Source organism: Notechis scutatus, chromosome 1, assembly GCF_049901735.1.
Source record: "Notechis scutatus isolate UNSWTSFEM ecotype Mainland chromosome 1, rNotScu1.2, whole genome shotgun sequence".
In the NCBI taxonomy this organism is placed as follows: domain Eukaryota; kingdom Metazoa; phylum Chordata; class Lepidosauria; order Squamata; family Elapidae; genus Notechis; species Notechis scutatus.
The window spans coordinates 88683677-88701046 of record NC_142009.1 but is presented as its reverse complement, the minus strand read 5'-3'; the positions used below and the strand labels follow the sequence as shown (position 1 = coordinate 88701046).

Genomic DNA, 17370 nt, shown 5'->3' with positions numbered 1-17370 from the left:
CTAACAGAGTGAGCTCCTGTTACTTGTCCCAGCTTCTGCCAACCTAGCAGTTCAAAAGCATGTAAAAATGCAAGTAGAAAAATAGGGACCACTTTGGTGGGAAGGTAACAGTGTTCTGTGCGCCTTCGGTGTTTTGTCATGCCAGCCACATGACCATGGAGATGTCTTTGGACAGCACCGGCTCTTCGGTTTTGTAACAGAGATGAGCACTGCCCCCTAGAGCCAGAAACGACCAGCATGCATGTGCGAGGGGAACCTTTACCTTACTCATCAATATAAAAGACTAACACGCTCATTTAGCCAATATTTTAGGCATGATTTATTTTCAGACCTGTGTGGAAACAGAATAATAGAATAACAGAGTTCAAAGGGATCTTGGAGGTATTCTAGTCCAACCCCCTGCTCAAATAGGAGACCTTATACAACTTCAGACAAATGGCTGTCCAGTCTCTGTTTAAAAGGCTCCAGTGATAAAGCACCCACAACTTCTGAAGGCAAGCTGTTCCATTGGTTGATTGTTCTCACTTTCAGGACCTTTCTCCTTAGTTCTGTGTTGCATCTGTCCTTAGTTAGTTTCCATCAGTTGCTTCTTGTCTTGCCTTCTTATGCTTTGGAAAATAGGTTGACTCCCCTCTTCTTTGTGGCATTTCCTCAAATAAGTACTGGAACCACTGATATTACGTTACTTCTAGTCTTTCTTTTCACTAGTCTAGTTATATTCAATTCCTGCAACTGTTGTTCATATGTTTTAGCCTCCAGCTCCCTAAACATCTTTGTTGCTTTTCTCTGCACTCTTTCCAGAGCCTCAAGATCTTTTTTATATTGCAGTGACCAAAATTGGATGCAGTGTTCCAAGTATGTCTTATCAAGGCCTTATAGTGCAGTACTAACACTTCACATGATCTTGATTCTATCCCTCTGTTAATGCAGCCTAGGATTGCATTGGGTTTTTTGGCAGCTGGAGTACACTCATGGTTCTTATTTAAGTGATTTTCCACTAGGACTCCAATGTCCCTCTCACAGTTACTGTTAGTGAGCCAAGTTTCACCTGATCTGCACCTGTATGTTTTGTTTTTCTTGTCTAAATGTAAAACCTTACTTTTCTTTCCATTGAATTTCATTTTGTTAGATAGGGCCCAGTGTTCAAGTCTGTTGAGATCCATCTGGATCTTGATCCTATCTTCTGGGCTGATGGCTATTCCTGTCATCTATAACTTTGATGAGTTCCTGGTCTATTCCCTCATCTAAAACATCTGTACTGCAAATATGAAATCTCCCATTAAAGTGCGATCAGTCTAAGTCAGATTAAAAATGAGCAAAGTCTTAGCAAGGTGAAGTGTTTTTTTTAATCATGGAGTTATTTCCATTGTACTTGGGCTATATTCAGACATCATTACCAGCCTTTGAACATGCTGGGAACTTGGGTGTTATTTTCCCTCTTAACTCTTCTCTTTTGTTCTAAGCTGCCATATGATCTCCCATTGATTCTTCATGGTAACTTCTGTTTGCTATGATGTTGGGGGAATTTTTGTTATTTATTTTCTAAATAGAAACCATTGCTCAGAATTGGGTTACTGACTAATTTGAATCTAGTTATAGTTAATATTTGTCCTTAACTGTAGCAAACTGGGCACCATGGAATGGGGATTTGGTATGCATAAAGATGATAATGTGGTTCAATTCTGATGGTTATTGAAAAGTAAAATTAAATCTGGAAGCTGAAATATTGTACTTTAATATCATATAATAAAACTATATGGTGTCCTGATTCTAGAAACTCTATAAGACCCTGAGTGAAGTAAAGCTTGAAGTGGAGACAGTGATCAAAACAGGGAGGCAGATTGTACAGAAACAGCAGACAGACAACCCCAAAAGCATGGATGAACAACTGACAGCACTGAAATTCCTTTATAATGATTTGGGAGCGCAGGTTAGTCTTTCCTATGTACAGTTTTGTTTCACTGTGTAAAATCCACTTGAGGTGAATTTCAAGCATTTCATTAAATATTATGTGAACCCGACTGGTTTTGGATGATTTACTATTAACAAGTTAAATCTGTAGTGAGAATCTATAATGGTTTAAACCAGAGATGAAAATATGTGAATTTCCACATCAATACTATTATCCTGTAGTCATGGTTGATGAGAAATATAGTCCAGGCTTATCCAGGGTAACTGTTTTGAGATTTGATAAAAAGAAAAAAAGCAACATACACTTATTTTTGGAAAATAAAATAAATGATCTAAGAGGTGGTTTCTTGACAGATCATATTTTCCTTCATGAGCCCATCTATCTTGTAGAATTGTCATTGAATGCCTTTTCCTTATCCATTTTCCTTCATAGATGTAGTTGACTGATGAGGACAAATTCTTTTTAGAGGCAAGTAACCATAGCCAAAATAGAGGTTGTGGAATAATACTAAATTTAAAAGGTGCTTTAGCTGCAATTCCAAAAATCTGGAACACTGCTTGAAAACCGTTAGTTTGACAAAATCCCCACCAGTCAATTGCAAATAACAGTTTTATTTGGAACAGCTTACATCATATGAAGCAGTGGTGGGATTCAAATTTTTTTACTACCAGTCTATGGGTGTGGCTTGGTGGGCATGGCAGGGGAAGGATACTGTAAAATCTCCAGTCAGAGATGGTATTTGCTGGTTCTCTGAACTACTCAAAATTTCTGCTACGGGTTCTCTAGAACTGGTCAGAACCTGCTGAATGCCACCTCTGATATGAAGATATCATTAATACCATTAAACAGCAACATCTGTCTATGCAGGGTCCTTGGGAAGGACTTGATAGGTAAATAAAAATGCCAGTCCCATCCAAACATCTGCTCACTGTGTGACCCACACATAATATTGATCAAGTAAGTTTTCTTAATTGTTTGTTCTCGATGCTCATTCTTTTTATATACTTTTTTAAAAAAAACAAAACAACAGGTGACAGAAGGAAAACAAGATCTAGAACAGGCATTGCAACTCTCATGCAAATTCAATGAAGTCTCCCACTCCTTATCCAAATGGTTAGAGGTGACAGAAGCTGAACTGGTGCATAAGTCCACGTCAGAACGTACACTTTCTGATCTGGACACTGAAATTGCTTGGGCTAAGGTAAGCAGCCTGTCCTTAGCCTTCTTAGTTTGCATCTCATTTTGATACTTGTTGTTATAGTTCTTATTGTTGGACAAAAATCAACCTTTTTAACCTGGAACCTAGCTTAAATATTTGAATCCAGCAGATATGGAGTTCATTCAGTGATTTCAAATCTAGGTTAATCCACCTGGATTTTTCTTCTGGTTTTATGGGGGAATCTATCTGGAAGCATATTCTATATTGCATCCAAACATGTCACGTTGAGTACTGCAAGGAATTAGAGACTTCCTCCAAGAGATTTAGTCTCCTCTCCTCTCCTTTCCTGTTATAGGGAAATTTCTGACGCTATTGTATTATATGCCTATGCATTCTTTTTAAAGAAAGCAATTCTGTAATATGCATGCTGCTCAAATGCATTTATTATATTAATATTTTAGAAGAGGCCACTAAATATTGAATTCAACTTGACAGACTTCACTCATTTGTTTGCCATTTGTAAATATTTTAAAACTTTTACCATTTCAAACAGATGAATTCTACCAACAGAATTAAAAAATTAACAGATCCAATGCCCTGTACTTAGTTCTTTTTCTATTAATGTAATGCAGCTGTTGGCTTTTTGAACGTAATTGCTTGTTTTAATTATTGATTGCTATTTTAAAAATGTCATGGTTAGTCAGTTCTTTGACTAATTGAGTGCAAAATGTCATTAGCCTGCTAGGAGGAGGTTTGTGGGCCTGGGACTAATGTTGAAAACGAAACAATATAATTTCTGTGTATTATTTATTCTGAACAAAGAACATGCATGAATATATAATCTAAAGTGAAAAAGGGCACCATGTGGCTTCCCACTGAAATAGGAAATTGTAGGAATAATTCTGCATGTTATTCCTATAAAGTGAATTCTATCATGAAGAAAAGTGTATATCCTACCATAAAAAATATGCATGTGAGAAAAAGCTTGGAGATTCTTGAAGAGAACTCTAGAATTAAATGTAGATTTTATATTTTAAAACATTTTTTGAGGTTTGTGTAACTCTTCCTCTTTTTTTGGATTGGCATTGGAAATCTCAGATGATGCTTAAGCAACAAACCATAGCTGTCCATGTTATTCAAATATGACAGACGTTATATTCTGTGGAATACTTATTTTGTCTTCAAAACAGTGTTAGTGTGATCTTGGTTTACAGGAAAGTGATAGTTTCAAATCATAACTTGCTGGACGTTTATTTTGCTGTTAACTAGGTCCAGAATTTTTACATCCTAAATAACAGAGGGGGAAGCGAAAATCTATATGAGCAAAACATTTGTAAGGCTAAAATTATACTTTACTATTGCATTAGATTACTCATTGCATACATGTTTCTCTGTTAAAATAAGAACCATTTAAGAAAGTGAGACTGATTTATTAGTAAACAGCTACTTAAACTGCTGTAAGATCATTTAAAGTATAGTAAAAATATTTAAACATTTTTTTTTCCAATTTATGAAAAATATATTCCCCCAAAAGCAATCTTAATGTTTCCCCTTGAAAGATATGTAGTTCCCCAAATTTGCAAAAAAAAAAGCTTTGTGGAATAAAGTTACTTTATTATCAGATTGCATAATAACTGCAATTTGCATCGATCTGACATGTCATAATAGATTTTGCAAAGTCAGTTACAGAATGTAATTGAAACAAAAAATAGAGCATTTAAAACATAACCTTACCAGTTACTGAGACTAACATTTCTTTGAAAATTTTCTATTCTATGACTTCCTGAATTTTAGAAGATCTCTTGCTTTGGATTCCTTTAGGTATTATATATCATATCATATATTTGGATTCCTTTCAGTATCATATATCATTGCAGGGATATGCCATTCATTGGGAAAACTGATCAAGCTAGAAACCAAACCAATAATAAAATGTTGGGTTCTGTCACCGTGAGGAATTTTATTCTGTTCTGTTAATGGTCCCAATTACCTTCCAGAATGTGCTGAGAGAATTGGAGAGGAAGAAAGTAGATTTGAACAGTGTAACAGAAAGCAGTGCTGCACTGCAGGCCTTAGTGGATGGAAGTGAAACTCCGCTGGAGGAAAAACTCTGTGTTCTTAATGCAGGATGGAGTAGAGTCCGGACCTGGACCGAAGATTGGTGCAATACACTTCTGGTAAGTAAAAACTTGTAGAATTATTTTATTTATTTATTTAATTTATATTGCTGCCTATTCGCCGTGGTGACTCGTGGCGGCTTACACAATGTAAAAACCATATTCAAAACAAAATAAAAATAAAAAAACCAATAAAAACTAAAAAAAGAATCAAATAAATTAGTAAAGTACAATAGAACAAAATTTGGGAAAACAAAAAACAAAACAAAAAACAACCCCTCCTCCAAAAAACCCAACTCCCCCCCACCCCTGTCAGAAATGGTGTAGGGTCTCCTGCTTGGGCATGGGGTGGACTAGATGACCTACAAGGTCCCTTCCAACTCTGATTATCTGTTATCTGCCCCGACGACAGCAGATCACACTAGCCATTTGATGGGTTCCATCCCTCTCTGGGTTCCCCAGGCCCACTGGCAAAACTAGGTCTTCAGTGCCTTTCGGAAGAGTCCTAGAGTGGTGGCCATTCTAATCTCTGGGGGAATGATATTCCAGAGAGAGGAAGCCACCACAGGGAAGGCCCTTCTTCTGGGTCCCACCAGGTGTATCTCCCTCAGGGTTGGGACCTGCAACATTCCCTGCTTCCTCGCTCTAATGGGTTGGGAAGATGTGATTGGCAAGAGATGTTTCTTCAGATAACCCGGACCCAAGCCATGAAGGGCTTTAAAGGTGACAACCAGCACCTTGAATTGCACCCGGAAGCAAATCGGCAACCAATGCAGCTCCTGCAGGAGAGGTGACACATGTGCACAGCGGGGTCTGCACAAAACCATGCGGGCTGCTGCATTTTGCACCAACTGGAGCTTCTGGATGCTCTTCAGTTAATTATCTGTATGGCTTTGGATAGAGTAATATGCATTGATGATGGTCTTATTACTGTTGAAGTAGGAAATGTTTACAAATGGCAAGTTTCCTTTAAGGAGAGAACATGCTTATTCAATTGAATGCCTCCAAGATATGTTAAATTGGAATGTCCCATGACTAGGCCAGCTAGGACAATATGTCTAGAGAGTATTTAGGCTGACCTGTTAAATGGAAAAGTGTATCAGATGATGAAGTTTGACAGCTGTTCAAGAAATAGTAAAATATATTGAACAATTTGATAGAGTTGCTTCTTCATGACCAGGAAGAATCAAAATCTTTTATTTGAAGCTTTAGCCCAAGAATAAATACTTTAAAAATAATTATTGCAAAAGAGAACTCATGGAAATATTCTTTGAAGTTAATTTAAATAAACCGTACCCATTATCAGTGCAATAATCATAATAACAATTGCTTTTACAAAACTTAAAAAAACAGAAATGGATGTAATGGGCTCTGAGAATAATCTTGAAGAAGAGGATGAAGAACTGCAGCCAAGGTAATGGTCAAAATAAGAGAAATCTGAGCCTGGAGCTGGAAGGGAATTTGAGAAAGCGTTTCTGACTTGGCCGTTCAGGGCAGGGAGAAGAGAGGGACATTCAGGGGAGCAAGATTTTACAACTGTAATCCTATAGTCAAAGTCTTTTTAGTATGCATGAGTTAGATGTTCAGGTTTGTTCTACCTTGAAGGACTACCATCTGTCTTGCAACTCTGAATGGGCCTCTCACTTCATTGTCTTTATCTTATAGGTAGGCCTTAGCTTATGACCATAATTGAGCCTGAAATTATGGTGGTAAGTTCAGGCAGTCAAGAGTCACCAAGTGACTGTGCCCAATTTTCCACCTTTTTTGATAGCTGGAAACCGGCAAAAAATACTGAAAATTACAATCATGTGACAGCAGGTTACTACAAATAGCTGTAAATACAAGCTGGTTACCAAGTGCCCTAAATGCAAGATGTGGCCACTATCTCCCTTTCTCTCCTCCTCCCCTTCCCTCTCTCTTCCTCTCACTCTCTCTCCTCTCCATCTCCATCTCCATCTATATATCTAAATTCAAATCTATATATAATTTTTATCTCTCCATCTCCATCTCCATGTGTGTGCACATGTGTGTGCATGTCAGGTGAAATTCAATTTTTTTTCCTATCGGCTCTGTGGGCATGGCTTGGTGGGACTCAGTCTCTAAAAGGAAGAAGGCGGGTGGGCGCGGGTGGGGCCAACCAATTCAAATTGTCACTACTACCACTTCTGAGGTGGTGCGAGGTGGTTGAATTTCACCCCTGGTGCATGTGTGGGAACAGTATTGGAACTTTTGTTGTAAAGAAATTCTCTGGAACGAAGACAGTGTATAATATGTCGTCTTGAGTTTTGGAAAAAAAAAAACAAGATACAAATCTAGTGACTAAAATTATAACAAATAAATACCAAATTATTCTTAGGTCTTGGCATTATGGAGCTGAAAAAAACAAATGAAAGACCACTGTGAATGTTTTCTATTAAAATAGCTAAATTTTATTGACATTTAAGGTATGTTTCCATTGATTCATCTTTATCTTTCATTTACAGAATCACCAAAGTCAACTGGAGATTTTTGATGAGAACGTTGCCCACATAAGCACTTGGCTGTACCAAGCTGAAGCTCTGTTGGATGAAATTGAGAAAAAGCCTGCCAACAAGAAAGAAGAGACAGTGAAGGTAGCAAAATTTTACTGATATGGCTTAGACAGTAATAACATATTTTGGATCCAAATGAAAGTCTGCCAGGTGCTGAGGTTAATTTCTGTCTTGTTTCCCTTCCTTTGCTTTTTTAATCCTACTGTGATCTAAACAATAACCCTATTTTTTTTTCCCATTCACAGCGCCTAACATCAGAATTGGATGCTGTTAGTCTCAGAGTTGATAATGTACGTGACCAAGCTGTTATGCTGATGAGCGGTCGTGGCGTATCATGTCATGAGCTTGTAGAACCCAAATTGACCGAACTGAATAGGAACTTTGAAAAAGTATCACAGCACATCAGAAGTGCCAAGGTGAGTACAGAAGACTTCCTGGTTCTAAGTGTATCTATACTGGCCTATTTTTACATTTATATTGCTGATTTTTACTTCTCTAATGGTTCTGTGAAATGCATGTCAAAGGGAACTGCTTTCTAATATTTCATTGCATTTTTGCATTTTTAGGAGATAATCTCCTTGTGCACATGGTTGCACAAGGACAAAAGTATACAGATAGTCCTTGTTTAGCAACTGCATTTGGGACAAGCTAGTTTCGTGGTTTGGGGAAACAGTCTCTAAATGAAAGAGTACAATACTTCAGCTTTCCTTTGCTTTATGGACATGTAAAAGCCATAAATGCAAGAGTTGGACACTGGTTACTTTTTTCAAAACTTTTGTAACTCTGAACATTTATTGTATGAAGCAGTTTATAAACAAGGACTACTTGTATTAGTTCTGCCCTACTTTGAGTGGGACAGCAATATCTCTTCAACAATACTTTTAAAACAAGAAAAAGAAAGAAGATAGTTATTTAATTTTTAAAATGTTAAAATGACATGCTGTCCAAAACTTCTTTTCTCTTCTCAGTCATGAAAAGCACATAAAGTAATATATTCTGGGGGGTTTGCCGAATCATTTTATTTTACATGTAATTCTGTTTCTGCACTAGCCTACTAGCTAACTGCAAAAGATAATTTCTTAGTGTCAGTTTTGGGGATGAGAAATTCTACAAGGTTATTTATTCATTTACAATTATACTGTTCCAGTTATGTGATATGTATACAAATATATTGACTACTGATCAGGATGCTTGCTATTTTTGTGTGTGTCAGATGCTGTTCAGTCAGGATGCTCATAAAAGGTTTGCTAAGCAGGAGCTCTGTGGAATTGCAGTGGCTTCTAAAGACCTTGATAAATTTGAATGTGAGATAAAGGAAATGCTGAACATAGTGGAAAAGCACATGGAATCAAAAGAAGATGATGAAAAGGTTGGAGAATTTCATGTTAAAACAAAGCTATCATACTCATCCTTACCTTTTCTTTCTTCCCTCCCCCTTTTAATTCCCAGACATGATTTTTTTTAAAATCTGAAATCCTGTGACCTAAAGGTTTATTGACGAGTTTATAATTCACTTGTTGCATGCAATAGATATTGATCTTTCTTGTATCAGCTGTTTCACCGTTGTGGTCTTCCTGTACATTCAGTTCTACATGTGCAAGGGATTTGTCTTGTTTGATTATGATAAAATGTATAGTTGTGTCATATTTGAAATCATGCATTTGGATGCTCCTAGGCATTGTAGGAGATATTCAACAGTGATTTTCCCCCAGCTGCTGTTGCTGTATCATAGCCCCGGCTTACTTCTGCAACAAAGGAAATTTGTTTGGAGGAGATATAAATATAGATACAGAACACTGATTATTATTTTAATGCTTGGTGTCTTGGTTGAAGACTGTTCGTTTTGCGTTGCCGTACAACTAAATATTGCAAAGCCAGTAATTACAATGACCTCCTAATGAATTCACAACAAAACATGAATTCGCTGATTCTGTATGGAGGATAAAACTATTATAATTGGAGTTCTGCATTCTTCAAAAAAGGATTCTGAGAAAGTACTTCCAAACTCATGCAACAGAACACCTCTCTGTTATTGGTGCCAACCCAAAGAAAGGTGATTTCTTTATGGGATTGATACCTTTTTATTTTTCACTTTGTGCACAGTGTGAATAGCAGAGAGGCCTGCTGCACTTTTTCCGAATAGTGTTTAAGCATGCACAACCATGCTATACATGTTTCTCTGTATAGCCTTACTCCTTGGGAGTAACAAAAGCTAGTTGCCCCAAGTAGTCCTGAAAATATGTCCTTCTTTCTAAAATTGTAGCTGGATGAAGAAAGAGCTCAAATTGAGGAAGTTCTGCAAAAAGGTGAGCATTTGTTACAGCAGCTCATGGAAGATAACCGGAGAGAAAAAATTCGTTTGCAGCTCCTCCTCCTCCAGACCAAGCAAAGCAGTGCAAAGGTCAGTGAAAGTAGCCTTGCTGTGCAGTAGATCTATAATGTTTTCGTGGTGACTTCTTTCTTCCCACAGAAGCCTTATACACACCTGAAAAATTTCACTCTTGTCGCTGAGACATATAGAATCCACCTTTTTGCCTTTTCTTCTCTACTATCATTATTTATTTACAGGTAGCCCCTGACTTGTAAACATAATTGAGCCCAAAATTTATGTCGCTAAGTGAGAAATTTATTAAGGGAGTTTTGCCCCCCTTTGCAACTTTTCTTGCCACCTGTATGAAGGGAATCACTGCACTTGTTAAATTAGTAGCACCGTTGTTCAGTCAATCTGATTTTCCCATTGACTTTGCTTGTCAGTGGGTAGCAAAACCCACATGACCCCAGGACACTGCAAATGTCATCAATATGAACCAATTGCCGAGCGTCTGAATTTTGATCATATGACCATGGGGGTGTTGCAGTGTGAAAAATGGTCATAAGTCACTTTTTTTCAGTGCCATGGTAACTTTGAACAGTCACTAAACGAACTGTTGTAAGTCGAGGACTGCCTGTATTAAATTTATATGCTATCCATCTCAATATCTCTATGACTCAGGCAGCTTATAATGCAGTAAAAATATAAACTTAAGAAGAATTTTAAATATAAGATGATTTAAACATTACAAGTATTAAATATAGACTAAAAACAAAAGGCTTGAGCAAAATGGAAATGGTGTTTTTATGTCACTGTACCAACCATCTCCAAACTGGAGCCTCTCTTATTGGGGCCCCAAATCATCCAGCAGATCCAGGTCTTAAGGCACTTCCAGAAGGTTGCGGGTAGATCTCATCTCTGGTGGCAAGATGTTCCAAAGGGCAAGGGCTAGGACAGAAAAGGTTCTTCTCTTAGACCAGAGGTGGGGAACTATGGCCCTTTTATGACTTGTGGACTTAAAACTCCCAGAATTCCTGAGCCAGCATGGCTGACTCAGGAATTCTGGAAGTCAAAGTCCACAAGTCATAAAAGGGCCATAGTTCCCCACCCCCATCTTATAGAACCTTAAATATTAATTTTATAACCTTTCTTTTTGGGTTGTAGGAGCTTCGGTCATTACAAAGGAGGCAGGTATTAGAACTTTCACCTTCATTTACTCCATATGAAATGGAAGCAGAGAGTCACTTGCAGTGGCTTAGTGAAACAGATACAAGCCTTTCTGGACTTCAAGAAGCAGAAGAGAGAGAGAAAACAAAGGTAAATTATTTTGAATATAAACCACTCATTTATGTAACAGGAACTGGGCATGGCTAGTCTAGCGAAGAGAAGGACCAGGGGAGACATGATAGCAGTGTTCCAATATTTGAGGGGCTGCCACAGGGAGAAAGGGGTCAAGCTATTTTCTAAAGCACCCAAAGGCCAGACAAGGAATAATGGATGGAAACTGAACAAGGAGAGATTTAACCTGGAAATAAGGAGAAACTTTCTGACAGTGAGAACAATCAGCCAATGGAACAGCTTGCCCAATGGAAGTTGTGGGAGCACCATCACTTGAGACTTTCAAGAAGAGATTGGACTGCCATTTGTCAGAAATGGTGTAGGGTCTCCTGCTTGGGGGGGTTGGACTAGATGACCTGCAAGGTCCCTTCCAACTCTGACTGTCTGTTATCTGGTATCAATAGTTTTTGATCTTAATAGTTCCTGCTGTCCAGCCAGTGTTTCCAAACCTGTGCTTCCACATAGGTTGAATCTCAACTTATTTTTTGACAAGCTGCCCTCAAGTATGACTGTTGAACTCTGTCATGTTTAAGTTGCATAAGGATCACTTGGCTTGTGTTGTTCGAAATGTAATAATTTGTTCAAAACTAATGATTTTAATTCTGTTAAAGATAATATTGTCCCCCCTCCCAATAATTAATTTACTCTGGGGAACTAATTTAAACTTATTCCACCACTTTTCTTCAAATCTTATGTACCTTGAATGAAGAAGTGACTTTTAGCAGCCTTTCCAGGATGAACTAGACAGTGTTAACTATGCAAATCAAAACTGTGACTGATACAACCTGGTACTATGCTGTATAGCTTATAAGTAATAAGTAATACTTTAAATTGGGCTTAGAAGTCATAGGAACACATTACAGTGACCTCAAAATCACTGTCTAATTGAACAATTCTTGCACTTAACTACATTGATTTTGTATCCTCCATGAATATGAAATACATTGGCCTACAATATGAAGTAAGAGTGGATTATGGATATTTTCTAAAGCTCATCTTTAACTAAACATAAGAATATAAAAACCTAGGAAGTGCTACACTAGATTGGACATTTGACTCTTCTCCCAGTGGCCAATAAATCTTATAAGGAAGCTGACTAATCCCCCAGCAATGACCTTCAGAGGCATCAAGGCTTATAGCCATTGATTCCCACAACTTCAACGAATTGGATCAAATCTTCATCCGTATTCTTCATATGTTCAAAGAATACTCCCAACTAATTATAACTATAGAAAATGGAAAGTCATTGTATATTGTTGAGGCATTCCCCATTAGGAGAATGAGTGCACTCAGGGAAAGATAGTGAGAGTGGTGTTGAATAATACACAACCAGCATACAGATACACTGAATAGTAAAACGTAGGTTTTACTTCTAGTAAACAGATAAACAAAGTCCAACAAACAGTCCAAATAATACACAGTTAAAGTAGTTAGTATCAGTCCAGGGATAATCCAAAAATGAAGTCAAGTATCATAAACAAAGTTCAGTACACAGAGTTTGCTAACGGTTGCAAAAACTCACAGCAATCCAAGTAGAAGACGATCAGGCAAATAGGGCAAAACAGGAAATGCAAGGAGAAAGAAACCAGGTTTCTGGCTCCATCTTATGGCCGTTGGAGAAACCTCAGCCAATCACACATATAGCATTCTCTTAAAGATACAGTATTTAATTACTATCCTGGTTTATATATTTCCAACCCAACTGTTAGGTGACTCTCATTCCTAACATATATGTTTTTGAATTATTGAAAAAACTTCTTAAATTGGCTCTCAACATCCTCTCAGTAAGTTAGGAATCTCTCTCATAATTATTACAATCTATTACATATTACATAATCTATTACAATCAATAATATTTTTCAAATATTTCTGACTCATTGGTATAAAATCCAGTGAGAAAAGTGGTAACTTTTGGCTGGTTCCTTGCTTAACTGAGAAGCTTGCTAAACCTTAGTTCTAATTAATACCTGAAATGACAATATTTATACAGGTAATCCTCGATTTACAATAGTTCATTTAGTAATCATTTGAAGTTACAATGACATTGTGACCTTTTTTCATACTTACAACGCTTGTAGCATTCCCATGGTCACATGATTAAAATTCAGATGCTTGGCAACTGACTCATATTTATGATGGTTGTAGTGTCCTTGGATCATGTGATCCCCTTTGCTGACCTTCTGACAAGCAAAGTCAATGGAGATTCATTTAACAACCGTGTTACTAACTTAAGCAATGATTCACTTAACAACTGTGGCAAGAAAAGTTGTAAAATTGAGCAAAACTCACTTAACAAATGTCTTGCTGTCAGGATTCTGGCAGTTACTCCAATTAAATCATGAGCCTCGAGACACACTCCCAAAACTAAAAAAGATTTATTTGAAGTTAACATTCTATATCCGGCATTTACCTAGATGTAGCCAACTCTGAAATACGTAATTCACTGTCACCCTTAATCCTGCTTCCCCCTGCCCCCCCCCTCCATAGCCAAGCATCATCAATCATGCTCTCCAATTAGATTTTTTCACAACAGAAGCTTCAGTCATCTAATCAGTCTTTGAATAAAATATGAATGGAATGTACTTTCGATTCCACATAGCTGTCTTTGAAACCCCTTCTTTTTGTTGTCAACTATAAAACGTGTATACAAAATGTTTTATGAGTTGACACTCGCTTAGCAACAAAAATTTTGGGCTCAATTGTGGTCAGAAGTTGAGGACTACCTGTACTAGTTTTTGTTTGGATTTTATACCAATGAGTCAGACATTTTTGAAAATATGATTGATTGTAATAGTGATTTAGGAGAGAGATTCTTGCCTACTGAGAGGATGTTAATAGCTAATTTAAGAAACTCTTTCAATAATTCAAACCTATATACAATGACTTTTCATTTTCTGTTTCTAATGGATCCACTTTTTTCAGATTCTTAGTCTGCCATAGGATTTGTTTTATGTTTATTTATATAATGAGACTTGTGGAGCAGTAAGTAATTTTTTGGACAGACTTGTGTATTAGGCAATCTGTCAAATCCTTTTGCATTACTGGTTATGGAGCTTCATAATTAAATTAATCAATCTCTTTACGACTCTTCTGTAACTTGTAAATCTAAAACCAATTGAGGATGAGATAAAGGAATGTTCAAATCTCAAAATGAGTTCTGTGTAATATAGAATAATAATGGTCAGCTTGGCAGTAGCTATATGCCTTTTCTTTCCACAAGGCTGATAGAAGCTTGGGAAGAGTAATTTTGATCTACTGATCATATACCGAATGTTTCTTCCTTTGGTGTTAGTGTTTCTGTACAGATGGTCATACTAAAACCCTAGAAAACTCTATAACAAACTCCCACATAATGTAAGCTAGGATGGTTAAAAAAGTAATTGGTCTTGAGGAATTTGCATAATGGGTGTCTACCCAACTTAGGAGCATCATTCAGATGTGTTGACTTCAACTTTCAGAATATGTTAACCAGCGTACCGACTGATGAAAATTCTGGGAATTGAAATCAACACAGCTGGCAAATGGAGAAGACCCACCAAGTTTCATTTAAAAATCATGTTGAAAAATCAAACATAACAATGCAACCCCAACATTTTGTACTTGCATCTTGATATCAACTGCAAGTATTAAAATTACGAGATTTATGTCATTTCATCACAGTATATATTTTGTTACATAGGTTTTGTTACTATGGGATAGGCATGTTTTGTTACTTTTCCCTTCCTCCCCCTCACCCATGGCTAAAGGAACCCCATTTTACAACTCTTATATCAGTTAGATCTATCTGTTATCTTTAACACAAAACAAATTGTTATCTGCTGTCCATTCATGTCTTTCTGGATATTGTTCTAAATACTAGAGTGATTAGTTCCTACGAAAAAAAAGTAGGATTGCATTAAATCCTCTCCAAAAGAATAAAGGGATCTGTATATTGAGATGTAGTATTTATTGGTGCACAGAAAAAAAATCTTCCAAGAACTATCCACTTTTATCTGGCCTCTGACAACATTTTTGGCAGAGTGCATCACTCCACAGATCCTATAGAGCAGCAGCAAGTGAAATATTAAACCCTCCTTTCTTAGGATAAATATTAAGAATTACTTAATGGAAGGGTAAGAGAAGGTTGCCTCCATTCTTCATTGATTTCAAGATCAATTACACAAAGTGGGCATCGAATATACTTTGCTATTCAAAAGTTACAAGTACAAAAATAATGAATCAGATAACACCTGAGCACTATCCTGATTTCCATTCCACGAAGACCAGGGAATGTTCTTTACACTTACAGAAATGTAAAGAATTCATCTGTTAAGTTGAAGTATATGTGAACCAGTGGTGGGATTCAATTTTTTTTACTACTGGTTCTGTGGGCGTGGCTTGTTGGTCATGTGACTGGGCGGGCGTGGCTTGGTGGTCATGTGACTGGGTGGGCGTGGCCAACTTGACCTCACTCACGTCAAGGGGTGCCTTGCCTGGCCTCTCCTCGCCTCAAAGAGATACTATTTCCCTCTCCATTTATTTACTCCTACTGAACATCCAAAATACACTATTTAATCCTATGTATATATGCCATATGTGTACATACATATTACATAGTATAGTGTGTGTATAGGCATACAAAAAGATACATTATCTACTATATATACTGTATGTGTATGTATACACACAACCACACACAGAGCTCTTCTAAAACTATACACATTCAACTGCACTGCATTTGGAAAAACACCCATAGTCCACTTTCTGCCACACGTTTAACTATAACTTCTGTACATTAGAATGTTGCACACGCTTTCAGATTTACTTCCCTAGCCTGCACATGACCGTTAGACCGAGGAAATGTCATGGATTGAGTAAAACGTGGTGAAACTCACTTAACTCCTATTTTTGTTATATTTATTTATTCAATAAATATAAGAACCCCTTGATGTGAGTGACCTCAAGTTGACCACACCCATCCAGTTATATGACCGTTAGACCCAGGAGATATCATGGATTGAGTAAAATGTGGTGAAACCCACTTAACAATGCTCTTGCTTAGCAACCAAAATTTTGGCTCAATTGTGGTAATAAGTGAAGGACTATCTCTGCCTTCCTCTGCATGGCAGCCTTGTCCTAGTAAACTCCTCTGCCAATTTTCTTCTCTGTTAGAGGCACCAAAATAATCCAGATTCCAGATGATATAAAATCTCCTGTTGGAGCAGGGGGTTGGACTAGATGGTGTCCAAGGTTCCTTCTAACTGTGCTATTCTATGATTCTGTAAGGATTTCCTGCTGGAGCAGGAGGTTGGACTAGAACGGGGGTCTTCAAATTTGACAGCTTTAAGACTTGTGGACTTCAACTCCCAGAATCCTCCAGTCATGTTAGCTCAGGAATTCTGGGAATTGAAGTCCACAAGTCTTAAACTTGCCAAGTTTGAAGACCTTTGGACTAGAAGATGACCTCTGAGAACCCTTCCAGCCCTAGATTGATGTGCTGTTTCAAAGAATCTTCTGAAGCCAGGGTTTGTGTCCTTCTTTCCTCTTCTTTTTTTGTCTCTCCCTCCCTCCCTCCTTCCATGTATCTATCCATCCATCCATTCATCCATATATCTCATTCACTTTCTCCTCCCTCCCTCCCTCTTTCTTTCTTTCTCTCCCTTCCTTCCATCTCGTCTTTCTTTGTCTATGCTTCTTCTTCTCTCTTCTCTCTCTCTCTCTCTCTGTCTTTCTCTCTCCCCCCTCTCTCTTTCTCTCTCCCTCTCTTTCCCTCTCTCCCCTTCTCTTTCTCTCTTTCTCTCTCTTTCCCTCCTTCTCTCTCTTTCCCTTTCTTTCTACCCCTTCCCTTCCTCCTTCCCTCTCTCCTTCTAAAGCTAGGAGAGGAGACCCACCTGAAAAACACACAGGCTTCCAAGCACCCCCTGAAACAACAAGAACCCCCCACACACACACATGCTTTCAAGCGCCCAGTAGCATCGCTCATTATGAGGGTTCTTCCCGGCCAGTCTCTGGGCAGGCAAGGC

The 17370-nt window shown here is 37.7% G+C and overlaps 1 protein-coding gene across 1 annotated transcript in view; it reads left to right on the top strand.

The window, feature by feature from the left end:
* Positions 1-17370, top strand: part of UTRN (utrophin) — a 359787-nt gene that overhangs the window by 102785 nt on the left and 239632 nt on the right. The window contains exons 33-40 of the mRNA XM_026666216.2: positions 1775-1930; positions 2943-3113; positions 5069-5248; positions 7672-7800; positions 7965-8135; positions 8933-9088; positions 9983-10120; positions 11195-11347. Coding sequence (XP_026522001.2) covers positions 1775-1930; positions 2943-3113; positions 5069-5248; positions 7672-7800; positions 7965-8135; positions 8933-9088; positions 9983-10120; positions 11195-11347 — 1254 coding nt within the window. The remainder of the gene's footprint in view (positions 1-1774; positions 1931-2942; positions 3114-5068; positions 5249-7671; positions 7801-7964; positions 8136-8932; positions 9089-9982; positions 10121-11194; positions 11348-17370) is intronic.